The sequence below is a fragment of the Amblyomma mixtum genome, chromosome 2 (assembly GCF_055824585.1).
Source record: "Amblyomma mixtum isolate Tamu chromosome 2, ASM5582458v1, whole genome shotgun sequence".
Lineage (NCBI taxonomy): Eukaryota > Metazoa > Arthropoda > Arachnida > Ixodida > Ixodidae > Amblyomma > Amblyomma mixtum.
Genome location: NC_143013.1, coordinates 320,658,421 through 320,685,831, shown reverse-complemented (window position 1 = coordinate 320,685,831; position 27,411 = coordinate 320,658,421). Strand labels below are relative to the sequence as shown.

Below are 27,411 nucleotides of genomic sequence, written 5' to 3'. Positions count from 1 at the left end.
AGATAACGATTACAAAGAGGCCTGCTCATTCAACGCTTATTTCCAATCTGTTTTTACTCAGCCTTATTCAGGTCACCTCCCCCCTGTTTCCGAGGACCTAACCACTCTTATGCCTGACCTAGTTGTTACTTACAGTGGTGTTGTTAAACTTCTTCAGAATATTAAAGCTGGCTCTGCAGGTGGACCAGACGGTCTTTCCTCGCATGTCCTACGCGCCTGTAAGGATATGATTGCTCAATATTTAGTTATTTTGTTCAATAAGTCTCTTGAAACAAGCTCTCTGCCTGACGAGTGGAAAGTAGCGAACGTGGTGCCGATTCATAAAGGTGGTTCCATGAATAATGTAGCTAATTACAGGCCTATCTCCCTTCCTTGCATATGCTGTAGACTATTAGAACACATAATTTACAGTTCTGTGATAAAACATCTTGAATGAAATAAATTTTTCACCGACACACAGCACGGTTTTAGGGCTGGCCGTTCTTGCGTAACTCAACTAGCTGGATTCAACCATGACCTCTGCTCTGCCTTCGACCGCCACGAGCAGGTTGATTGCGTATTTTTAGATTTCAGAAAGGCATTCGACACAGTTCCCCACCTCCTGCTACTTCACTAGCTATCGTTTCTTGGCTTAACAAGTGAAGTGCTTCAATGGATTGAAAACTATCTTGAAGGGCGCAAGCAACGCGTATTGGTCACGGCCGGCTTTCAAATACTGCTTCTGTCACATCTGGTGTTCCGCAGGGATCGGTACTGGGGCCTCTACTGTTTTTAATCTATGTCAATGACATCGTGGAAAATGTTACCTGTCAGGTACGCTTGTACGCAGATGACTGTGTCTTATATCGCTCAATTAAAGCCTCATGTGACACAAATAATCTACAGCAAAATCTGGACCGCACTCAGCGCTGGTGCGAGAAATGGGACATGGCTTTGAATGCTAAACAATGTTACTATATTTCTTTTACAGGCAATCGTACTCCTGTTTTGTCTGACTATGTTTTAAACAACCAGCTTTTATCTAAAATAACAGATTTATTTATTTATTTTATTTATCTATACTGCAATCCCCTCTGGGGATTTTAGCAGGGTGGGATACAATGAATACATAATAAAAACAATAACACAGACAAATCATATAATACAAATTAGATCCAGAGATTTTAAATATCTCGGGGTTTATTTTTCGGCGGACCTGACATGGAGAAAGCAGACCGAATATATATCGGCAAAGGCATCTAGGATGCTAAATTTTTAAAAAGGAATTTTCAGGACGCCCCTCAGAAGGTTAAGGAACTTTATACTTCACTAACATCAGGCCAATTATGGAGTACGCCTGCGCAGTCTGGGACCCTCGTCGTAACCTATTGTGGTATGCTGGAACGGGTTCAGAATCGTGCGGCGCGGTTCGTTACCAATAAATATTCTTTTAATTATCGAAGCAACGGTATTAAGCAAGATCTGAACTGGGACTCTCTGGAGGAGCGCCGTTTACGAATAAAATTAGGATTCCTTTACCGCATTTATTAAAAAAAACTGCTATTAACCCCGAAACTTATCTGCTACCCCCTCATTTTGTATCCAGAAGGCGCGACCACGACTGGAAAATACGTGAAATAAAATGCGTTGCTAACGTGTTCAAACAGTCTTTTTTTCCGCACGCCATAAATGAATGGAATAAGCTGCCTCATAGCATTGTTCAATGCCAGTCCGAAGCAAAGTTCCGAGCACTGTTGTCGGAACTGGGATGTACACCCATGTTCATCTGCTGTTTTTCCTGATTTTCCTCTTCTTGTCCTTTCCCGGCCAATTGACTGATGTGAATGCTCTGCTGACGCTCTTTTTCATCCTCTGCCATCCATTCTTTCCTATCCTGTACAAAAAGTTGGCACATGCTGTACGATTGATTGTTTATATATGTAATCCCCCCCGTAATTATGCCTTCATGGCGCTGCAGAAATGTAAATAAATAAATAAAGTTTGCTAGCCCACTGCCTGCCTTTTAAACACTGTCACCAAAATCAGTACACCCTTTAACTTTACAGCGCGGCAAAAAGCGAATACATTATTGCTAATGCTAACCGTTCAACTTCCTGAAACAAACAAAACTGGATGCAGTGCATATGCACAACCAGCTTGCGCTGGGACATTAACCATGACAGCAACCGCGTATTGCTTCAAAGAATGCCTATTTATAGCGGATATATAGTACTTGCTCATGCCAACCGTTAAACTTGTTCAAACGTACCTGTAGCTGCACGCAGCCGGTAAGCAAAACAGCCAGCTTGCGCCGGTACATTAACCATGAGAGCACCCGCGTATTGCTTCAGAGAATACGTATTTATAGCACATATATAGTACTTGCTCATGCCAAACGTTAAACTTGTTAACACGTACGTGAAGCTGGACACAGCAGGGATGGAAACCATCCAGTTTGCGCCGGCGCATTAAGCGACAGTACATGCGTATAGGTTCCCAGATTGTCCATTTGTAGCGGATATAGTACTTGTTGATGCTAACAGTTAAACTTGTTCAGACGTACGTTAAACTGGACGCAGCAGATGTGCAAAATAGCCAGCTCGCGCCGGCATATTAAACATTGCTACACACGCTTATAGCTTGCGAGAGTGTCCATTTATAGTGAATGTATAATTGTTAATGCTAACAGTTAAACTTGTTCAAACGTATGGACGCAGCACATGTGCACAGCAGCAGCTTGTGCGAGCACATTAACGACGACTGCATGCGCGTAGCGCACGTATGTTAGCGTCTTGCTCTCTTTTCCCGTGCAGGTATCTAGCCTTTCTGACCAACTGAATCCTATCATGCAATAAACGGCCATTAGGGCGGCCCCTTTAGAGACCCGCCGTTCTCCTCCTCCTCTTTTGGCAGGTTCCGTCATTTTCTCTAATGCATACTGAGAGGCAACCGCTCCGCCACCCAGCGATATCTCGACGGGCCCTCTTCGCGCCTCAAAGGTATCGGGAGTCAATGAAACCGGCCGCCTTTGAAGAGCTATCAGCGGCACTAGCGTTGATGTCATCGGGGTGATGCAGATTCCGGGGCCACCTCGCACTGGCGCCATAAATCAGGACCGGCCGCGCACCCACCTGCAGTTCGGCGACGCTGGCTTTCTCGTGCGCCGCCGCCTCCTCCGTGGCAAAAGCCAAGTGGCGCAAACGATAACATCTCGTGGAATTGAGCAGGACTGAACCACCGCTAGTTTCTCTTTGACGGCCGACGGGGTTCTTTTTCGGCTGTTCTCTTGGTCATGCTGAGGTGACGTGGCATCTCCTGACAAGCGACATCTCGGAAGGCTGCAAGTCTTTGCCGCCCGCCGGGTTTGAATCGGCTGCAATCAACGCTCGCGTCTAGCGTGGACGCGGGACGTGTGTACCCGCTTGAGACTGCTGCTTCCTCGTTCTTTTAAAAGAGTAGGGATTCAGCGGAATGTGCATTACCCGGAGTGGCAATCCACATTTTCCTTCCTTGGTGTCCACATTTTGTAAAGGTACCGTCTCTGTTAGCCACTGACACCAGTGATTGTGCTTTCTGAGTCAAGTGCCTTCTGGTAAGTTTTCTATCCAAAGAAGGGCTAATGGCACACATTTTGGCGAAACAGGTATTTGCTGCTAAACGAAGTCGGGGTTATATGAGGGCTATGAGGAAATAGCCCTTGTCGACACGTAACGGAACACGAATGCAGGAGAAGTCGAAATGGCCGTATGAGGACACACACACTTCTTAGCTTAGCTTAGCTGGCAAGGGGACATGGCATCCAGCAAGCAGGATGAAGTACCACCTGATAGCAATTTTCCTCAATAACGAAATCAATGTAGTCATCATTGCCCATGCCATTCGAATTATGGCAGAAGCCTCTCCCATAGATGTCTAGTGAGCCCTGTCCGCCGTCACCGCATCCCATCTGCTACCTCCAAGCTCTCCTTCCCCCGCTCCCGCTTCCTCTGCGACGAGCCTCCAGGGGCGAGCAAGAATTTTGCGGGCAACAACCATAACTTCCTCCTAAATATCCGAGACCAAGGTCTGAGCGTTTCAGCCAAAAAGTTAATGGCTTTTAAATATGTATGATTCTATATCCGGCAACTAAAGGCGGCCATACCATTGCCTGCTGTACTTTTAATGGTTTATGAATTATCAAAGACCGGAATATATCGCGGAGCCCACATTGCACCTTTTGAAAGAAGAATGTAACCTACATCGCTCACCTACTCGGATTTCTAGGCGGAAAATCGTGGGACTCGTCGAACCAGACCATGCTTCAGCGGTTGAGATCATTCTCTTTAGGATTTATCGGTGCAGTACACCCGTGCTTTCGAACACATGCAAGACGAATTTGCGTCCCCTAAAAACCGAAGAAGTTCAGGCCCTTCGCACATGCCTGAGTCTCCTTGGCAGCGCATCAACAGTTGCCACCATCCCTATCGCCAGGGGCTACCCGCTTTCGACGTAGCCCTTTACAGACTGTGGAATCATATACGTCGTCTAACAAAGCTTCCCCAGCATCAGTGACGGTACAGAGACTGGACGCTGCGTTTTCAGAGGCACTAGCAGCCAACCAGTCATCCATCTCGTCACAGCTTACCCCAGCAGCACAACCTTCCACTGCGCTGTGGTGTCTGCGGGGGTCATAACTGGGCCTTACGATTCCGATAGCGAAGAAATCGGACTTATCGACGCCGGCCGTTTAACAGTTGGCACTGTCCCCACTCCAAGCCGCACTCCTGTAGATACAAATGGGTCGGTCTTATCTACAAGTTCAGCTTCTGCAGCTTCTTATTGTCACTCTTCAGAGCGCGGAGAGCGTTTAGCATATCTAATCCGAGCTGTTTCGGCTTAACATGTCCCTGAAGACGCTGATCTGGCAACAATGCCCGAGTAACTAGAAAACATCAACGAGTAGTCTACAGTTACAATTAGAAATTAAATCATGTACTGTATGGACCGTGATACAAAAATGCCCAAGTTAAGGTTTATTCTTCCAATGTGCATTTTAAGCACTGTCTGGTCAGTCAAGTACATGGTTTGTTTGAAATTAACTTATTGTTACTCAAAACCTTTTATGTCGAGGTGTCTACTACAGATTTTATAGAAACTGCACCATAAAGAAAAAGAGATTGCAGCCATAAGAGAAAAAAGGCTCCATATTTCAAAATATGACAGGCAAAAAAAGTCTCTGCAATTCCCACACCTCCGACTACTGGTCGAACCTTTCAAGTGGCGTTCGGGTTTTGCTTCAAGCGGCTATACCTCTAGTTCTTTCTTTCCGCAATTTGCATCTCTCAAGAAAACCACCTCATTACAGAAGTGCTCTGACCAGCAAAAAGAGACACAAGCGCCCAAAAAAGTACGGAAGGCAGGCAGGCTGAAGCAGATAATGGAACAGCTGTGCAAGAATACTAGAGTTCCTTGCAGACACTGATTCATAACGGGACAGCTTTCCTTCGTATTGTGGAACCAAAGGACTGGAAATGTGCCGCCACCTCAAGACCTCCCCCCCCCCCCCCCCCCCCTCAGAATTTACAAAAACGCAATTTTTATGGCACTATCTCTGCTCTGCAAGCACAGCAAGCTTCTAGCGAAGAAACTGAAGCCGCAATTGTAGCTCGCTCCAAGCAAACCGAGTGAAGTAAAATTGCAAGAACAGCTTGATTCAAGCAAGAAAGACGTAGCAAAAGCGAACGAAGAGCTGCAGCATGCCAATAAGAAAACTGAAACACACAAAAAAAAACTCAGTATTCGCCGAAACCAACTCGTCACTGTCCGGCTCACATTATAGCAATAGAAGAAAGACTCAACTCCATTTGCAATCGAAAGTTTTTCGGAATTCAAGGGATTCGGCAGCCTTGCATTTTTTGCCATTAATGTTATTGCTGTCGTTAAAAGCCTTCCCTTTCGTTTTCTATGGCAGTCTTAACTGATCGATGGGAGCGATGAAAAAAAAATTAAGCGAATGATTTTGCTACACACCTAAACAATGGACCATTGCCTTAAATATTTCCGTAAGAGTACCTTACAGTTTTGCAATATTCAAAATTTTTGTGCGAAAATTTTCGACATGATTCAGTTCTACACTGGGCTTCCAAACACTGGGTCTCAAAGGTGAGGCACGCTGAAGCCTGCGTCGCAAGATCAACTCACGAAACGAACTTTTAGTGAGAAAGCACTCACACGCTCACCAGCAGCGACTAAGGATCTTGTCGACGTAAGTACGTTCACCGTACGTACGATCTTGTGCAGTTGCCTGGCAACCCGAGTAGCTTACCCGATTACTCGGGTTAGCTAGCGTAAGTTCGGAGGAGCGCCGCTCCAGCTGCACGAGACGTTGCTCGGGAAGAGCAACATGGCTGTGATAGAAACAGCTACCTGCCAGTCCAACGGCGTGTGCTTAACCGTATTCGTATGAGGAGTAGCCGCCCTCCACGGATGTTACGTAGAGAATGACCAATTTTGCATACATGGGCAATGACCCACTAAAGTTATCGCGTCATAGCCTTAAGGCGGAGCTTAGGTGCCCCCTCCAATTGATGAATGAACACCTGCTTTCGCACGTCCACTCCAGCTGAGTTTGCTTCTTCGGCATTATTTTTCATTGTCGAAGACCAAAGTGCCCTGAATGTTTTCTGCATGGACACTTTATGTGCTCTTGCAACTGGCACGACTGCCACTGTGGCAGTCCAGGCAGGCCATAAATGTAACAATGCCTTCCTTGAAAGGCATTCGTCGACATAGGTCATACCCGATGCCACTGAAGTAAGATGCGGTGTGCCTATCTCATTTGTTACACACCCCGAGTTCTACTCGCAGTGCAAATCAACCCACACGTTGAAAGGTGTGGCCCCAATTAGACTGCTAACATTTTGGTATCAGCTGTTCACGGGTGGTGCGACCGACAGGGAGTGCGTAATCGGAAGCGAATTCCTGGACCCCCAGCTTGATGAAGGAGATTCAGTTACGTCTGGCAGGGGCTCCCTCACAGAAGACGTCATGCAAGGAAAAGGTGCTGCAGTGAACATCCTACCATGCCTTAGATCTGAGCAGTTCACCAGAGAGGAAGTTGAAAAACCCACGCAATTGCAGCACTTCGAATCGATCTCTAAAGGATTGAGCGCATCAAAAGGTTTCACAGATTTGATCGTTCCCTTTATATTTCGCTGGTTCCCTTAGCGAACCAAACATAGACAGTTTGTGCGATACTGACAAACTTTCAAGGACGTCTCATAGCGGAAAGTGACAAAACTTAGACTAGCAAAAGTCTGAGGAAATCATCCTGCATTGCAGCAGGACATACCAGTGAATATTTATTCATGCGAAAGCATTTCTAGGCTATGTGGGCGTTGTCGTGTCACTAAAATGTGTCCAGAAAACGCGTCCGCAAAGTGTGCGTGCAAAACGTTTCCGCAGCAGATGTAACGTTCTCAGAAGACGTAGCATCAAACGAGTGGTAGTAATCGAAAGAAGTTGATGTGAGGATGCTGCACAAAAAGAATTATGTCTATACGATAATTAGCTAATTAATTATGGCCAAAAATGTCGAAAAACTTCGAAATAGCGCGACGCCGATAAAGTCAGTGGACGGGAAAACAGCTGTGGATGGGAAAATAGCGAGAAAATAGGCAAAAGAGCGAAAATAAAGCTTGAAATGAATTAGAATGTATTTGATGGGTGATAATTAATCGAACAAAAACGTTTCATTGCCATAGGTCAATTATTATCAGAAAAAACCATTGGACGGTTGAATTAGCTAAACAGGGATATAGTAAGTGGACGGGAAAGCAACCACGGCGGCAAATTTTAACCCCCCCCCCCCCCCAAATTTTGGGGGGTTTCTAATTTCGTGTAGGTGTTATTGTGTTTCCCTGTCATTATACCTTCGGCAAGGCACTCCGGGTTCATTAGAAAAAAAAAAACTGTGAGAACAGAGTGAAATCGAAGAGAAAGAATTGCTCCTTCCTATCAGACCTGAATTAACCTCATTATATTTTGCTTCTTTTAGGCGTATAAGGAAACTGACCGAAATAAAGCATCCATAATGCTCAAAACTGCGTGAAAATCAAATGAGTGCGAACCTACCTTACGCTGAGATGAAAACAGCTGCTTCCATGCAACTTGAAACCACGCTGGAAAGCAACTGAGTGAGCCCAAACATGTTGCTTCTGCAGTCAAAATGAGCCACGCCAGAGTTAGCTTATGGACCGGGAGAGTCAGAGAAAGCCTTTACGGGTGGCACCCTTTGTTTGTTTTTTCATTTGTAGGAGCCTGCTGCCGAAAGCAAGCATGGGAGCGCACGATTGAGGTACAGCTTCTCTGAGGCTTTCCGCGGAGTACCAGAAAATTGTCCTAACTTTCAAAGTGTATTTTCTTTACCGTCTGCTTCTCTGCCCCCCAGGCTGTTCCGTGCTAACCCCCACGTTCGCCGGAGCCGCTACTCGCCTTGCGAGGCTTAGCGTCTCCTGTTTCCAAATACTTCTTTCCCTCGCCCCATCGCCTTGCTATGTGCATTCTGTAGCTCTATTTTGTGCGCGATATAAAGAATAGCCTTCCGGCAGAGTGCAGGAGGTAAGCCAAGCTGAAAGCTTACACCGAGGCACAACAACCTCAAAAGCGGCGTAGCAAAGCTCCCTGGCAATGGATGTGCACTGTCTTGCTTCGCTGCAGATCTGTTCCACGCTTCCAGCCTCTGTTCTCCACACACTTTGTTTCACTTAGAGAAAAGTCGCAGACAAAAAAGCTATACTGGAGGTAATTTTCTCTTGCGCTGTGCGGCCACGCGGAGAGCCGAGTGGACAGACTTGTTCCTGCCTGTATCGAACGGTAGCGTCTGTTGAGTTCCACGTCTTTTCGCCCTTCGTTTCCAAAGGGAGGAAACACAAACACTAGGGGCCTCATTTTTTCCTTTCTTGGGCGCTAGGCGTTCTGTGTACCTGTTCACTTTGCACTCTTTCAAAACTGGTTGCGTCAAACTGGGTGCGTCAAGAAAGAAAGCAAGCAATGCTGGCTGGCTGGAGTGAGATCATATTTTAAGAGGGACGTTCATCCAAATGCTGGAAAATGTAGAAACCGCATCCCCTCTCATATGACTAGGAAGATTCGTATTTGGGCTGGTCTCTCTGACATTACTGAGCATATTTTTATGTAATGCGCTAAGAGACAAACGGGCGCATTAGTTTAATGAAGAATGCAGTCGAGCCGACTTATAATCAACCCGACGGTAGAACGAATATTGTTCGTTTTAGCCGAGTTTCGTAGTGCGTGCGTTTCCTTTATTAGAGCGAAAAATGCATTGTTGGGCAAAAGTAGCGTTTCTTTGAAAAAGTCTGTCATTCGCGTCAGTGCTATGAAAGCAATCCTCATCACCACGCTTTCCGTGGTGTCCAGGGCAGTCATGGGCTAATTGCCGATACCTTTACTGCCAAACATCTGCCCAGAGAAGCGTTATGACTAATCACGGTTCAAGCATTTACAGTAATTTGTGGTAGGCCGGCGATGATGAGGAGCTGGCCTATCATAATCACCGCATAATAAAGTTTTTGATTATGATGATGGCAAGCTAGCCTCCTTATCGTTGCCTTTATCGGATTCTTGGTAGTCAGGGAAGTGCTCTTACGTTATATTACAACTGTTTAGTCAGTGGACGGCTCTACAATGGCGCTGTCGTCATCTGCACCAAAGAAATCATCGTAGGCGGCGTCAGGTCCGGCCATCACCGACGCGTTGTAACAAATCTTCATTTGTGTGATAACATGGGTGTTTTATTTTATTTATTTATTCTGTCATACGGCAGTTCAATTCGGAGCTATAGCAGGAGTGGGAAGGTGTGCATAGAGAAGGCCAGATAAATATAGAGTACAACCAAACAAGCAAGAAAACACAAGAACTCCGACAAAGTAGAAATTTACTTATAATTACGTGAGGCTAATGAAATTAGTAAATATAAGTGGCAATTGCATCAATAAGTTTGTTTAATGGAAAGGAGCTGAATTAGCCAGCGAGCATATTCCAATCCTCGATGGCACGAGGGAAAATGCTGTATTTAAATGCATGGGATCGAGCATAACAACGTACGAGGTTGAGTTCATGGTAATGTCCTGTGGTCATGGGCTCAGCGGGAACTGCTGCATGAAAGTCGACAATGAGCACCTGTAACACAATACAGAAATTTCAAAGGTTATAGATGGCGCCACCTTGATAACGTAGTTGCAGTAAAGGAAGGGCAGAAGTTGACGAAAAATCACGGCGGCACTAATAACAAATGACGCGAACGAATTTTTGTTTGAACATTTTCGATCTTGAATTAATCACTTTTAGTTTGTGAGCCTTCTATATAATGCAGGCGTAATCAGGTAGGCGATGGATTAATAACTTATACATTAATAACTTCACTTCTCTTTGAACTTTAAGGATCTCTTTGAGCTTTAAGCTCGTTTTAAAGATCCTAGTTTCAAGCTTTGCTGCAGATGAAATTAATATGCTTCCAGCGAGATACGTTAGTAAAAATAATACGCAAACACTTATACTCAAACACCCTTTCCAGTGGCAGGCATTTACATGAATAGGTGAAAAGAGAGCGAGAGGATCGGTTAGAAAATGTCATCACTACAGATTTGCGAAAATTAAGGCTCATTTTACAGTCATTGCACCATTCACAAAATGTAGTGACTCGTTAAGATGATAATGATCCTGATGATAATGATGTCATGTAGAACACAATCGTCGGCATGCAGGCAAATTTTAGATGTGATATTATTCGGGAGGACATTAATGTGAGGCAAAAAGAGTGAGGTTCTTAAGTCATTAATGTGAGGCAAAAAGAGTGAGGTTCTTAAGACGGATCCTTGAGGCACACAGGAGGAGACCGCGGGGCCGCGTAGGATTCGCCACAATTGAAGGTTAAGTACTAATAGCGGCCGGAAAGAAAATTAGTTTTTCAGTTTACTAGTTCGATTTTCAATATTGCCGCGAATCTTTGTAGCGTTTGTTTGTTGTGTTTATTTGTTCATGCTTCAAGGCTGCCGGCACGCCGCTTTATAGCTTCGTTTGTGACGCAAGACGCGCCTAGAATTATCTCGATTGATCGCATCCGGACGGAGCCGCTTCTAGTTTGTGCCAGAATATTCTAGCAACTTCTAAAGCTTTATCTCGAAGATTCGCTATCAGCTTTAAATAGAGCACGGCCGACGGCGGCGGGCATTACGTTCGACGACCGCCGAGCACGCTTGTTGCTACGCCTCCGCGGAGTGATTCAGTTCTTTGCGGACGCAAGTCAGCACAAATAAAGAGTTTTGTTTAGAAGACGTTCTCGCTGGTTTCCTGTTCGCCGTACTGCAGTCACCACTACGTGACAATATATACCAGGTTTAACTTGAGCAAGTGTTTAAAATTAATTACAGCATCAAAAGCCAAAAGAACCCCCTCAGGGCCAGCATATTTCTTTGTATCCAAGTCTAATATTAGATTTAAGACATCCTCTAGAGAAAATGCAATACTATTTATTAAAGTACTCGTAAAAGACGGGAATACGCGATTATTATGTGTAAAAACGGACTGAAAAAAGGTGTTGAAGGCGTCTGAAATTTTCTTTGGACACTGAATTACCTGATCATTTTCTAGGAACATATGAATGAAGTGGCCTTTGGCAAAAGAGTAGACGCATTAGTGGATTCTCTTTAAGATTAGTGGCTAGGAAAGTTTTACCTCAACGCGAAAGAAGTCTTTCGCTGACTTCATTACGGCACGAAGTTCTTCCTTTGCGTGTTTAAGCCCAATGTTGCGTTCCAGATTTCTTATTAATTTCAAACTCTTAAGTCTTCACCCTACAAGACAAGTGTAAAATATCGCGATTTACTGATGGCAGTTTAGGATTTTACTTTTTTGTTTTGAGGAGAACAAATCGATAATACAGGATTTAACAATCTTCTTTAAAAAAAATTAAAAAGGGCGTCGACATCGTTTGTAGCACTCAACAGCAACAAATCCTCAAAGCAATCAGTCAGATAGTTAATGATTGAAACATCATGAGCTTTGCTAAAATCTCTAAACGAAGTAAGAATAAACCGTGGCTTAGAATTGGCACACGTGATGGAGGCAAGAATTGCTTTATGGCCAGAGATGCCATCCAAATTTCGTACATATAACCTTTACTAATTACATCACAGATAGAAAAACTAAATCCAGGAGTGCAAAATTTCTAGTTGCTTCACTAGTAACCTGGGAAAGTCGGAAGGTTAGCAAAAAGTTGAGCAACCCTCTACTAACGTTTGTTTGTCCCGGAAGACTGCATATACGACCAGTGAATGTTGTGTGCATTAAAATCACCCATGCAGATAAACTTAGAAGAACCAAAGTTATTTTCGAACATGAATTCATTCAGGCTATGTATATTATCGATACCGGAACTAGGAGGGCGGTAAAAGGCACGTATAACTATTGAACATTTAGCCAAAATTAGCGGCCGCACAGACGGCGTAGCATTCGGCAGTGAAGATGGATGCACACTATGGAAGCATTAGTGTTTCTTTCCAATTTCCTGATCGTACCACTGCGATTCCAACATAAACATCCATCTTTGAAGAACTGTGCAGTTTGTTTTTTATGGAACTGTTTAAGAGTGAAACCACAGACTGCAGGAAAATGACAACGCTAGGTGATGTGTCCAGTGCGCAGACATTCGAGAACACCTCTTGCAATCGGAAGAGCAGTGGCCTGGTAGCTTTGGTGAGGGCTATAGAGATTGTATATGTCATCTTTCTAGTCAACAATATATATATATATATACTTTCTCTATCGATCCCCCATGATGAACACCATAAATTAAAAAAATCCCCTATGCTCCTTGTTAATGGTGGCTGTTGCCTTCCTTCATGTGCGTTTATATAAAAGTATATTGAGCTCACAAGGCAATTGAAATGAAGAGCTCTTTATGACATACATATGAAGCAAATAGTCACCAAAACTGAAGGAACATAGCGGAATGCTTCGACCTTTTCTCTTTTTTTAATGTGGAAGCAATACTGGTCTCATAAAGAAGAAAGCCGGCGGTGTGTGTGTGTGTGTGTGTGTGTGTGTGTGCGTGCGTGTGTGCGTGTGCGTGTGTGTGTGTGTTTGTGTGTGTGTGTGTGTGTGTGTGTGTGTGTGTGTGTGTGTGTGTGTGTGTGTGTGTGTGTGTGTGTGTGTGTGTGTGTGTGTGTGTGTGTGTGTGTGTGTGTGTGTGTGTGTGTGTGTGTGTGTGTGTGTGTGTGTGTGTGTGTGTGTGTGTGTGTGTGTGTGTTTGGTTTGGTTTATGGGGTTTAACGTCCCAAAGCGACTGAGGCTATGAGAAGAACTTGTTGTTGGGCTAGTTGGTAGTTAATCATCATTAAAATCAAAGGCGCCAAACCATACACACACACACACACACACACACAGAGGAGAAGAAAGAAAGACGAGACAGAGCGAGTGTGTGTGTGTGTATGGTTTGGCGCCTTTGATTTTAATGAGGCTATGAGAGACGCCGTAGCGGAGGGCTCCGGAAATTTCGACCACCTGGGGTTCTTTAACGTGCACTGACATCGCACAGTACACGGGCCTCTAGAATTTCTCCTCCAAAGAAATTCTAGCCGCCGCGGCCGGGATCGAACCCGCGTCTTTTGGGTCAGTAGCCGAGCACCATAACCACTGAGCCACCGCGGCGGCTGTGTGTGTGTGTGCGTGTGCGTGCGTGTGTGTGTGTGTGTGTGTGTGTGTGTGAGAGAGAGAGAGAGAGAGAGAGAGAATCCAACACTATCTCCCAATCTATATATACTCGTCACTGGTTGGCCTCCACGTGGAGCCAGTTTTGCCGATATTCGCACCAAAACTACGATGCAATTGCTTGTCGTGCAACGCTCCAGGTGGTGTCTTAGATATCTGGCTGCATATAGCTTACATATGTAGTCAAGTTGGAGGTTAGCTTGCGACAGGGATTCAAACCGATGATATATGCGCCTTTGATTGTATGCTTCCCAGACTTTCGTATCAAAATTGTGAAGCACCCGTTCGTCGTACAGCGTTCCGGGTAGTCCCATATGCACGCGTGTGTTTGGCCGTGGGTGTCAATGCACCCAGCGACAGTATTGCTTTCGGAATCACTCTCATAAGCAGCCTTAAGTGTATCTGCTGATTTTCTTTATATTTGAGATGCTAACAATGGCAAGTTAACGATGTAATTATTCAATCACTGAGAGTTAAACAAAAAGAAATACTGTAAACAAAAATCACATGTTGCAGGTGGGATCCAAACCCATGACCTCCGAATTTCGTGTCCGATGGTCTACCAACTTGGCTGTCCAATGATACTTTCGGTGGTATTTATCTTAAATCCATATATTCATATATAGAGCAACTGGAAAAGGCAAAAAGGGAGAAGTGGCGGTGTCGACCGCTCGAAGCCAATCGCGGACAGCTGCCACTAGGCCTTCGTTCAGCGCGGAACGTGCTCAGAATCCAAGCTGATAGTGCCAGAAATCATGACCCCTCATCAAGCGCTGCCACGTCCACCACCCGCAGCGGTTTTCACGCCCGAACCTTTGTTGTTGTGCTTGCTCTGCACGTCACACGTTTGTGTGCTACGCTGCGCAAATACGTATGTGTACATGTATACTGGCTTTTACCAAGTCTTGCGGTATCAGCGTGCCACACAAACGAAGAAGAGAGGCCCGCCGATCGAAAGGAACCGAATGGAAATAAAGCAGCCTGTACGTGACGCCCACTGTCGTCGCGTACGCCACGAAAAAGTTACCAAACATACTTCCCAGCATAAAAAGCAAGGGAAACGGTCGTCCACACGAGATGCGCTGGGCGTGCTTCGCTGGCCAGTTCAATATAAACTTCGTAGAAGAGGTCACTCCTCTTGGGAAGCGCCCTTTCGGAAGAAGTAGACAGGCTTTCCGGAACAAACATCGCTGTGAACGGGAACTTTTCTCACTTCGTTACCGGCATTTTGTCTTTTTGCAGTTTCCCATACGTGCTTTTGAAACACCGAGGAAAACACAACCAAAAGCGTATTCCTTCGAGGACATCAGGAAAAGAGGAGAGAATGACGAAAAAAGGGACAAAATGAAAAACGAGCACTACAGGAAAGTTTCAGTACCGGAGAGGACTACAAAATAGGCACGAATGGCATTCGGACTATCCACCATTGCTGCTCTAGGAAAATGAAAACGAAAAAATAAATCAAGTTAAACTTATAAAAAAAAGAAAAATATTCTTTTTATTTCTTTGCATGTTGCATACACACACACAGACGTAATACAGACGTGTGAGTTACTAAGATAAGGCCTTTCTCTGCACACTGGCCATATTTGGGGTTTTTGCAAGTGCGTCTTAGTTGGAGACTTTCTCAGGTCCGTCAGCGGCCCCACGTTCCCTGCTGTGCGAATGCTACCTAGAAACTGTGCCACACGTGATCATGTTATTCAGCAGTGAGTGCTGCTCAGCTACGTCCGACACTTCCTCGTTCCAAGGTATGCTTGCAATTAACACGTTAGATATGTGAGACAGATACTGCGCCATTTCCTTTTCTCAAAAACAAAAAAAAGTGCAATTAACCTCCGCAAGGCCTCTCGGAGGTCATTCATTGAGGCGTTCCCCACTGAATTACACGCATTTATAGAATATGTGAGAAACCGGCGCTCGCCGTATAAAATTGCTTGTCGAGATCTTCCCAATGGTTTGTGAGGATGCACTCGCCTCCCCTTGGATCGCTTTCCCGCAATGCACCCCAACCATGGTTAGCTCGCCCGAAACGCATTCTTCTCAGTTTGGTTACTTTAACTAACAGGGGAGGGCGCTCGCGTCGCAGCGACACCAGCGCCACGGATGGCGTTTTGCTGCGCGCTCGCGGGGAGCGACGGGCTCTCTTCTCCTTGGGACCGAGAAGCTCGCGGACGTTTCGCTAGCCGCTCCGCTCATCGCTGCGGGCGCCTCGTGGTCGGAACTTGCGCCAGCCACCCCGTCCCGTCCGGCCTCGGAGTTTTTCTCCCCTGCCCTACCGTGGGCGAACGTTCGCTCGTAACCGTGCTGGTGAGTCGGACATCCTCGATTCCTCAGTGTATTTTGTTGCTAGCTGGCGTTATTGTTGTTGTAGCAATAAATGCCTTGTTTGTGTCAGCCAGTGTGTCGTTCCTTTGTTCCCGCAGAGCAAGGCCCGCCGTGCGCTCAGTAGCGCTCGCGACCACGGAGTGGGGTCCAGGCGGTTTCGAACTGTGTCAGCCGCAGTTAAATGGGGAATACGGATTTATCTCCCCCATTTTAAAACCCCACAGGTTTTAGTTTCGTGAGTGGCCCCCAAATCTTGCGAACAGCCTCAAGATTGCGTAATCTTAACTGGACGTCCCTCTATCCCGAGATACAAACTACAGCTGCATGAGCGACAGCGTCACAGTGACGGGCATGCTTAGAGCTTGAAAGGGCGCAAGATCGCGTCCAGATCAAAGAGCTGCTGTATTCCTCGGGACAAAGCGGAGCTGGGTTGTGTAGGGAAAAAGAAGGAAGCGCCGTGAATGGCACTGGAAGAACACGTCTCTGAGCAACCAATCGCGTGATGCGTACCTGCATCGTCGTTGACCGTCGATATATCACCAAGGGCTGAAACTGAATAGCTCCACTCGATGCACCAAGCCAGCTCATCACCATGTGACCTGTCCGCTGTCTGACATTGACCTTCAGCTCAGACAAGGTCAAAATGTGCCTAGATATCAAAAGAGGCAGAAAAAAATAGTGGTTCAACCCGGCCGAACCTAGCAAGGCGAACGATCCTACTACGTGACCCGTGTCCAGCGGCGCACCGCAAGGTGGCGGCTTCGATGTGCTCGGTGCATATATAAATGATGTCCCACGGAAAGCAGTTGGTGCATGACTCTTGGCAGAACAGCGCACCTGATAACAGGACACCGACAGCGCTGTGTCTTGTTGTCTGTCTCCTGTTACCCTGCGCGCTGTTTTGTCAAGGATAAAGGACATCGTAATAGATACGCATTTCATTATTTGCGCATATGACATGAGCATATTTCTGTTTGCAGAAACAGGAACCGATAGAGCGTACAAAGCAAATGATGTTTCGGTAAAATTGGCAATGTAGGAGGCGGAAGGCAATAGGCGCCCGTGTCAAAAGGCGCCCGTGGACTGTGCGATGTCAGTGCGCCCCGCCGCGGTGGCTCAGTAGTTACGGCAAACGCTCCCTCAAACCGGAAGAACAGGTTCTTATTCTCCTTCCCACAGAGCACAATAAGCTGCTCATGCAATGGAAGAGGCCCTTTTCGGCCATCAGCCGCCGGGGTGATGTCGACTATGAAGTGGATTTGGACAATGTCCCCAAAATATTCCATATCAACATGCTGAATAAATACCAGCGAAGGAAAAACGACACCTTTGTGGCCGCCGTCGGTGCAGTAATTTTGGCTGAAGAAGACACAGACGCTGGAGAGATAGAGCTTCCTAAGTCCTCCCAGGCACTGTCTATCAAGTTGTAAATATTTCCGACAGACTGACCAGCGTAGAGAAGAAGGTTTCTCGTTCAAACGGACCACCAGCCTTCAGAGTAAAGTCCGCGAACAGCCGCGTTCTCTGCTGGAGTATTAAGCTTCAGGAATACAACTTCCGCGTTGAGTATATTAAGGGTACCGAGAACGTGGGCGCAGATTACATGAGCCGGCTGGAACAGTTGTTCAGTTGACACTGCTGCCTACCTGCATTCTGTTTTTATTTTTATTGGTGCAACGAAATCGTACATGATGTGCCTGTATATTTGTGCTTGCTTGATTGTTTCGATGATCAGTGACTTGTGGTATGTACTCAGGACATGGATGCCGAACTAGAGTGTTGTGGTGCTGTGCGGGTTCTGATTGGTGCATATGAGGTGCGTGCGCGTCATGAACCCTAATGAGTGGCGAACGATCCTCAGTGCATCGGATGGACCCAACTCCTTGCACCCCTCTGTGGGGCACAGTGACGTCGTCACCAAGATTCGGCGCTTGCGGACGTCTAGAATATTCCGAGACAATATTCTTCAGTGAGGGGCAGCGTCACAAGCTGTTTCTCTTGTAGAGCGGAAGTTACGGGATCTCCCCGCCCCTCTGAGCCGCGGAAATTACGGGATCTCACCGCCCCTCCGAGCATGCCTCGACATGATTCTCCGGGGTGGTGGTGGTGAAAAACATTTATCGTGCAATAATTTTTACAGAGAGGTGATTCGGGTAGGCCCTTGTTGGCCCTTTCCCCTAACAATACTAGGTGGAGCCCCTATTCCGGGGCCCCATTGGCAAGCAACGCCGCCCGCGTCCGGTGAACCAAGGCCTTTTGGGTCTTTAGGTCCTGACAGCCGAGCAGGGCCGCCTCCCAGTCCTCTCTGGTGGGGTTGGGGTTGGGGGGGATAGATGGGTTTGACTGACACGCCCAAACCATGTGGAAGGTGTCTGCCACCACAGAACTGACACGTGCCATCAAAGGATGAGTTGAAATGTTTAAGTACCGCCGGGCACAGTACAGTGTTAGTAAGAATTTTGATGAGGAGGCGCTCGTCAGCGCGATCCAGTCCCTTACAAGGGGCCGGATAGCGCCGGTGCTCCTCCTTGTAGTGATTGGTGATGTGTTTGAATGTAAGGGCCAGATTGTCTGATAGGGAGTAGGCGTCCAAAGACAATGAGACAGCCCGGGGAAAGAGTGCGCGGGCGGCCTGATCGGACTGGTCCCTGGTGACCGGGGGCCCAAATCAGGTTACGTGGAGTTGGATGTTCGCATCGGCAGCTATATTCTAGTATACGCCAGGCAAGCGGGGGAGCCCAGCCCAACTCATAGTTCCGACAGGCCCAGCGACCGGACAGCGCGAGTCCTTGACGATGGGGCGCCGCTCAACCCGGCGAGGGATTAAAAAGGCAGACCACCGCCCGCCCTCGCCAGTGCGCTCTGGGGAGGTGCAGCCTCTCGGCTCACTCACGCGGCCGTTCGCTCGGAGAAAGTGTTATTTCGTTTTCTTCGCCGAGCCCGCGATCAACTCCTCGTTATTCCTCATCTCGCACGACCGCCGCTACTGAACTCTGCAACTACGACGCTCTGTCGAACAAGAAAGCTGTGAGAACTCCTTCTTTTTGCAAAGGACTGGCGGTTAATTGAACATTGTTTTCGCCTTTTGTTTAAACCTTGATCTGGCTTAGCATTTTACGTTTTGTTTCTGTATATCTGGAATATTTGCTTCGCTATCCTTATCTTGTGCTTTCATCGCGGTGTTTGTTCATTGTCGGGTTTTTTTGTTTGTTTGTTCGATCATTATGCAGTGTGATTTGGACTACCAACTATAAATGTCCAATTGTTTGAAAGAATGGTGACTTTCTTGTGCACATATTCCTCAATCCCACACCGACACACGTGCTTCACTGGTTGACCGGCCTAACTTTTAACTGTGTACTCAAACTTCATAGAGGGACGACAGGTAACCGTAAAGGTGATCCCGCGTCTCTGTTGACCGTAAAGGCGGAGGTTTGTGACAAAGATGTATAAAAACACATGGCGACCTAAAAGATAAATCTAAGCAGCTCTTTTTTTCCAGCGCTTGAGGAGCAGTACCTGTGCTTTCCTGTGTTCAGTGGGCAGATATTGTAGCACAGAATAAAATCATCTAAAATGAGATCTCTGTTGACTTTTCCAAAGAGATCAGTGGGCATTAAGATCTCCGACCAAAGGATAGGGCTCTTGTAACTGCCTTAAAATTGCTTCTGTGTCCTAAAGTGTTACTGTGTGATGTGGTTCAATATATAAGAACATATTGAGATAAATAAACAACAGTGACCGCAACAGCTGCATGTTGAGGCTGTAGTCTGATGTTTCGGGGCTGCAGTACCACTCTAAACGACAATAACAGCACCTTTAGTGAGCCTAGATGCTTGCTCAGGCGCAATGAAATACTTTGTAATTATTTAAAACGTTCTAGTCTCGAAGCCCCAGGTTTGTTTCATTGAAGCATAATGCCACCAGGGAAAGTAAATTTAATAGGCCTGTTATATCACTGTAGCGTTTCAAAAGTCCGGCAGTTTCAATGAATTAGGAACGCCATGTTGGATGAGATTCGGGGTAGTAGTTAAAAATTTAAGCTCCAGCTTTTTACGATGCTGTTAGTTAAGTCTTCTTTTTATTTTCTGCCGCCGCGGTGGCTCAGTGGTTATGGCGCTCGGCTGCTGGTCCGAAAGACGCGTGTTCGATCCCAGCCGCAGTGGTTGAATTTCGATGGAGGCGGAATTCTAGAGTCCCGTGTACTGTGCGATGTCAGCGCACGTTAAGGAACCCCAGGTGGTCGAAATTTCCGGAGCCCTTCACTACGGCGTCCCTCGTAGCCTGTGTCGCTTTGGGACACTAAACCCCCATAACTAATAAACCAAAACCGATATCAGTGCACGTTAAAGATCCCCAGGTGGTCGAAATTATTCCGGAGACCTCCACTACGGCACCTATTTCTTCCTTTCTTCTTTCACCCCGTCCTTTATCCCTTCCCTTACGGCACGGTTCAGGTGTTCACCGAGATATGCAATACAGTTACTGCGTCATTCCCTTTCCTCAGAACGAAGTTGTATTTTTAATTTTGCACCTTAACCTTAGTTTCCTCCATCTCATTTGGCTGCATGGGTAGAGATAAGCCACACCATACCGCTGTCGGCTGCTGAGGGGCTAACCTAGTCAAGCGCCAGTCTTATCCTTCTCAGATGCTGCTAAACAAAAGGAAAGGATAGCTGGACACTGCCCCTAAAGATAAGGCCAAAAGAACGCAAGGCATGTATCCCTGTTGGCACCATGCAACCTCCCTGGAAAATATTTTTCGCGCACCGCTGCGCTGCCACCACCGGCAGCTTCGAGTGGTGCTGCGGCTTTCTACATTTCGCCCCTTTCCACTCGAGCAGCGCGGGAGAGAACGCGCGCTCTCCTTTCGAGACGCGCAACCACGCGCAACCTTGGCGCGCACTCGCCGGCGCTTCGCTGACGAAACGCGTAACAGGCCACGTGAACAGACACTCCTGACGACGTAGCCATCCCAAGAGCGGCGCTGCGCCGCGTGACGTCACGTACGGTACCGTGACATCACAGAGCGCGAGGCGGCGCGCGCGCGCGCGAGCTGGAGCGCGTCGGGGCCGGCCGGAATCCCGTCGGCTAGTTGATGTCGAGAGCGTCGCTGGGCGCGCGTCGGTTCGGGAGTGCCTGTGCGGGGAGGATTACGCACCGTGCGAAGACCCCGGGCGTGCGGATGATGGTGATGATGCGCGCACTCGTGCTGCTCGTGCTCTTGGCGGTGGGCACCGCCGAGGCAGCGCGGCGTCGCACCGGCAGCGGCAAGCCGCCCATCGTCGAGGAGGCCACGCGGAGGAAGCTCAACCGGCAAACGCGTGAGTGATTCCCAAGGCGTTTTTCCTGCCGGTTAGTGAATGCATGACATAAAACGCTTGGCGCCCCGACCTGGTGCAGTTCACCATTCGAAAGACGCATGCGTTGATGACGCAAAGATTGGAAGAAAAGTTCACGCTTTTCTTTCCTGAAAGCAAGCGGTGCGTTCCTTTTTTGTTTTGTTTTTTTGAAGGGTGGTTGTCCTGAGAGATATCACGTTCGCGTGGTCCTCTCTCTCTAGCGAAACATCTTTATAGAATGTCGGGATTGTCTCGAAACTGACCCGTACTCAGCCGTTCGCACTGCACGGGCTGCTCCTTGGCACACGAAATGAATGGGTTATAGGAGCAGTGTGTTCTGCTAGGAGTAATATCAGGAGGAAGATTACGAGTGGCTCGCTTCAGCGTCCTAGTAAAGCGGTCTGTTCATTTTCCCTTTTCTGGGGGTGGCTAAGGTAGTTACGGGCAGATATCTTGGTTCAGCGGCTCCCTGCCTCGCGTGGGCCGGCTCAGCTGAATGAGCGTTAATGTTACTCCGTGCGTTGCGTGTGCTGGCTATTCTGGCATGTCGAGACGTAAACGGAGCCTTTAAAACTGGCAGAAACCAGTGAGCTGCGATAAAGGTGCAGATCGAAGCACATCGTTTTTGTTAACTGCTCCTACCGCAAACTCCGCTGAGAGTTTTGCCAGGTTTGAAGAATCCATTGCCAACTTTTGGTCGTGTTGTTCCTTTACGAGGCTGGGAGTTTGGCAAGCCGGCACAGTCGTGGTAGCAAAACGTCTGATCCTACACAGGAACAGCCTCTTTGTGTGTCCCTTTAGCGCCCCCAACCTTGGAGCTCTCGGCTCTCTACGCGGCGCCTTCTGAGCGCTGTTTTCGCCGAGCGGTCGCTGACTCTCAATCGGTGGCGAAACTCCGTCTGTTTTTCTTCTTCTTTCTGCTGAAGGTGGCGGCACTCGCGCTTCTTCGCTCGGATGCGAACCTGGGGGGGGGGGGGGGGGGGGGGGGGGGCGTCATGACGCGGGCTCTGTGCACGGACAGACTCACGTGCCCGTGGTGGTGGTGAAAACATTTATTGCCAATATTGCAGATGGTGGGGGCGGAGGCACCTACGTGTCACTTGGCAGCCCTGCCCGAGTAGGGAGGGCCCCATTACACCTTGGAGGGATATCCTATAGAGAGCGCTGGCTTCGATCAGAAGTACTTGTCAGTAGGCGCCACCTTTGGTGAGGGAGGATGTGGGAATGAGGGACAGGTGAGTAGTATGTGTAAAGGTTTGCCACAGAGCTTGCAGGTGGAGGGATCAGATCAGGAAGCGGGCGTGCTGGAGGATTGCCTCTCGCTCTTTGCGTACACGTACGGATGTCTCAGTTGTCCCTCGGGAATTCGGGACAGCTATCGGTCCCTGCGCAGTGGCATAGGACAGGCGCCACCATCCGGCGCACATGGCATATCCAACTGCAGGGGAAGGTGCTTTCGTAGGAGGACATTCCTAGAGACGTAGCAGGGGTGGGTGGGAGACACGGTGAGTCATGGGGGGGGGGGGGGGGGGGTGAGGAAGTTTACGGAGGTCGCAGTTGGCGCAGCATATGATGTTGCGACGCTAGGTACAGGCTACATTGCATTGCAACTCCGTTAAGGGTAACGGAGTGGATTCCAAGAGAAGGCAAGCGTAGCAGGGGGCGGCAGAAAGTTAGGTGGCCGGATGAGATTAAGAAGTTTGCGGGGATACAGTGGCCGCAACTGGCAAAGCACAGGGTTAATTGGAGAGACATGGGAGAGGCCTTTGCCCTGCAGTTGTAGTCAGGCTGATGATGATGATATTGCATAGCAGTTACGCTTGATGCACGCTGGTGGTTCACATTATGAAGCACCATGATTCGATCAGGATTGTTTTTTACAATAGTTGGCATAATCTTTAACTCTAGGATCACTAATGAATGACGCATATTTAGTTGTGAGCGTACGAGTACGATATAAAGAAGTGTGATAGTGTGATGTTGGGGGGGGGGGGTTCTGCATGAAAGTTGCGCCTCAGATATCCGAGCATGCGATTAGCTTTGTTAGTTTCGTGTGTTTTCTAGTTAAAGCTAAAAGTAATGTGAACATGCAGATATTTTTGTGTTGTAAATGATTGATCAGTATGCCATAAAACCCTTCGAGACAATTACTATCTGTCTAATTCAAAGCAAATATTTTACCTCCTGAATGGCCTCTCCAGGCCTTAAGAAACCTTTTCATTACTTTGCCAAATAGAACGAAGCAATGGTTAATTTTTACATGAGTGTGCAAAATTTCATGAAAAGTATCGGAAAAGGTCAAAGTTACAGTACTAATATCCTAGGATTTGTGAAATTATCGCTTTAAGGATTGTGCGATTATTTTCTTTTCCCCAGATGCACGGGACGATAGAAAATTCAGAAAAATAATACATTAATACTGGCGGCTAAATGTTCCTGCATGCTAGAAAATGCGAAGGACGTATCTGAGATGTATTATGGGCTAGCTGGCATTAAAAAGCGCTCTGGCTGAAATATCGATGAAAAATTTTCTTTACACAAATAAACACAGAAAAACCGGCGCCTAAAAGATTAAAAAACATATGAAAGTCAGTCATTGCTAGTCCGGATAGTGCAATTAAATTCGCACTTGCAAGCTTTCAACGTTAAGTGCGCAGTTTTACGCTGGGAAAGCAGGTCAGTGGCAATAGTGTGCTTGTCGCTGTGAATTGTTTGCCAGAAAAGAACGCAGTCATCAGCCAGTTAGTGGTACACATTACAGGTTTAACTTTCTTCGGCATTCGGGGGGTAAAAATAGCGTGAAGAGCTCGTTCTGCTGCAAACACAGCTTCGTTGTCCTGCGTCAGTAGGAAGAAGTCCCAGAAGTTTTAAATGAAGCTAACCAATTGAGGGAATTCATTCAAAGAACTTACTGGGATTCGAACCCAGGCCTTCTGCGTGTTAGGCAGGCACGTAACGCATAGGTCAGGAAGGGTCGTTGGATCAAGCATGTTAGAAGGGTACCTAGTGAACGCGTTGTGGTGTGTATGACTTTGTAACGTTTGTTTGAGATGTGTACTAACGTGAGGTTCGTCCCTTTCTATTTCTCAGCTCTATTACGTACGTCTTTAGTTTGCGCTTTCCAATACTGCTCGCTTTCGCGATAAGCATCGAGCGGAACGCTCAAATACTTTCCCGGGGTCGTCGCCCTCGGTACGTTAGCGAAATGGTCCTGCTCAGATGGCCAACATCCATGCCAGAGTCCAAGGCACTTGGACCAGTTCACCCCGCTACCGGTGACGTCGCTGAAATCTCGTACACAACTGACAACCTCGCTTATGCTTCCCTCATCAGCTGTGAAAACTGCAACGTCATCTGCATAAGCCAGCAGCTTAACCTCGGCTGCTTGTAACCTAAAGCCATTTGTACTGTTGTTTTCTATTTTTTTTTTTCATGCACAGCGTTTCGATATAAATAAAAAATAAGAGAGGACTGAGGGTGCAGCCCTGATGCAACGAACGCTGCAAACTAATGGGAGCCCCCAGACTCTTATTAACGATCAAACTTGTCGTGCAGTTTCTAACAATTTTTTTTTTTTTGTCATCAGGAAGCTCTGGTATTTAATGCAGGCTCTCGGGTAAATATTCAGAAACTGCACAGGATTTTTGCCGTGTTCATATGGTCTTCCTAATGGGAACGCGTCAGCAGAACGAACCGTTTCCGGCGGGTAAAAGACGGGGAGGGGGCGGGGGGAGGGGCTGGGACTCGGGCACCTCTTTTTAAGGCAGCTGGTGAACCGTTTTGTTTTTTCGCGACGTCACAGGCTCGTTCTTGCCCACCGTTTGCCAAGTGAGGCTGCGGTGCTTGCGGCCGGAGTTTGTTGTATCCACAGAAGAGCTTTAGGGTGGGATTTTCTTACTACGAAGAGATTGTAGCAAGTGTTAGGTTTTTTTCTGCGCGTTTCTCCAGCGATTATTTGTACGAAACCAAACGAAAAAAGCTGTACCATGAACTTTGTGATATTTTCCCAGAGCCTATTTCAGGGCCTTGTGTAGTGGAGGCCCGGCCAGTGGTGTTTTAAAGTGGGTAAAGAAAGTGCAGGCGGCACCAGGAGTACAGACCTTTTTTGTTTCTTAAATTGCACACCGGGACGCTACCTGTCAAAATCTTTTTAGAGGGAAAGGACTTCTTTTTGCCGTGGGGAACGAACTGCTTAATTTGTAAACAGACAGAAATAATATATCATGTTTTTTTTTTTGCATTTCTGGGAATGGGTTTATTTTTGGGATGTACTACAAAGAACAACAAAAGAAGGAGCTACCTCTCCACGCGCGGGGAATTCGTTAGTTAAGCACGGTCATTGAGGACGGTGTACCATTTGATCTCATAATGCTCTTGGGCCTCCACTCTATATGGCGCTCGAGAACGGCCGGATATCATTGTGACAAAGACGCCAGACTGGCTAGGATTTATTTTCAAGAGTGCATGGATTTGTTTGTCGCTGTGCAAAAATCGCCCGCGCAACCTCTTGAGTGGCTCTCAACAGTCGAGCTAACAGTAGAGTAGTGGGGTTACGTCAATTTTAGTTGTATGAAGCCAGTCTTTGGCTGGCTGATTGCGAAGCCTTAATGTGTACATTTTCTTTTCAATGTATAGAGTGTGCTCGATCTTATTGTGACTGTTGTTTTGGTGCAGTTCTTGCCAGAGTAAGGCAATAAATAAAAAACAATCTGTACTGACGTTATAGTAACAAACAAAAAGAAAACCGAATTTAATTATGCTAATTAGGCATGAAGAGGTGGTGTTATGGTGCTGCTTCATTGTACTTTATTGTGCTTCATTGAACCTCGAGGCCGTTACTTCAGACATTTTGACCATTGTATAAGGGTGTTTTCACCCGCTACTATTGACTAGCGAAATGCCTACTGACTCAGAAATAAGGTTGCTCGATATTCGGCGTAAATTCATGGACAACCACGTTTGCTGGTGCTATTCACCTCGCGCCAACAAACCGCTTCTACCTTATACATCAGCTCATTCTAAACTCGTGAAACGAGGCATTATTAACCTCTGCACGGAAAACGCCTTTGAAAAGTCATGCCCCCGTCAATCCACGTCCAGCTTTCATGAACAACTCGCGAGGTTCCTCGAAGCAGGGTACCGTAAAGATTTCGTGGGTTCAGTCGCCGAAAACCTCCTGAAAAAGAAGCTCCGGAAAGAACCTAACACCACAGAAGAAACGAGGAGCAAGGCGGCTGTCATTCCTTACGCCCATTGTCTCGCGCACAATCTCAAGAAAATAGGAAAAAAGGCAAACGTTCGCGTGGTGTTTTCAGCTCCAGAGAAACTCAGTGTGTTACGCAAAAGATCCGTGCCCTCCTCACATCGCTCTCAAAAGCAGCAGTGTACCATCTGCCACAGGAAAAGATTTGTTAAATGTACGGAGGGCATTGTGTACAATATTCCGCCTCGGCTGCTGACCCGATAGACGCGGGTTCGATCCCGGCCGCGGCGGTTGAATTTCTTTGGAGGAGAAATTCTAGAGGCCCGTGTACTGTGCGATGTCAGTGCACGTTAAAGAACCCCAGGTGGTCGAAATTTCCGGAGCCCTCCACTACGGCGTCTCTCACCGCCTTAGTCGCTTTGGGACGTTAAACCCCATAAACCAAACCAAACCAACCAATATTCCGCTCTCCTGTGGCAAGCAGTATATTGGGCAATCTGATAGGTGCCTGAACGATAGGCTTCGAGAGCACAATAACAACATGAAGACATATACCTGCAGCAATCTAGCTTTGCACTGCAAAGATTGCAAGTGCGTGCCTTTTTTGGACAAATGCTCAGTCGTTGCTAAGAGTAGAGATAAGCTAACTCGCGAAATTGAGGAAGCTGCACAGATTGCTGCCTTACAAGGTAACTGCGTTAGTACTCCGTCCATTTCCTTGTCTAAACGAGAGCTGGCCTTCTTGGGTTCAAAACTTCCGTGATCTCACATTTTTTATCGCATTTTTTTGAT

General features: G+C 47.1%; 1 protein-coding gene across 2 annotated transcripts in view; it reads left to right on the top strand.

Annotated features, from left to right (window-relative positions):
* The window catches only part of LOC149365148 (dorsal-ventral patterning protein Sog-like), a 396,279-nt gene that overhangs the window by 57,791 nt on the left and 311,077 nt on the right, over window positions 1-27,411 (top strand). The window contains exon 1 of one of the 2 annotated variants that reach the window (XM_089575238.1): window positions 21,119-21,398. The exons of the other annotated variant lie outside the window; for it this stretch is intronic. Within the exon in view, the coding sequence (XP_089431364.1) occupies window positions 21,173-21,398 (226 nt within the window). The 5' untranslated portion in view covers window positions 21,119-21,172. Of the gene's footprint in view, window positions 1-21,118; window positions 21,399-27,411 lie in introns of those variants that run through there. 2 annotated transcript variants of the gene reach the window in all.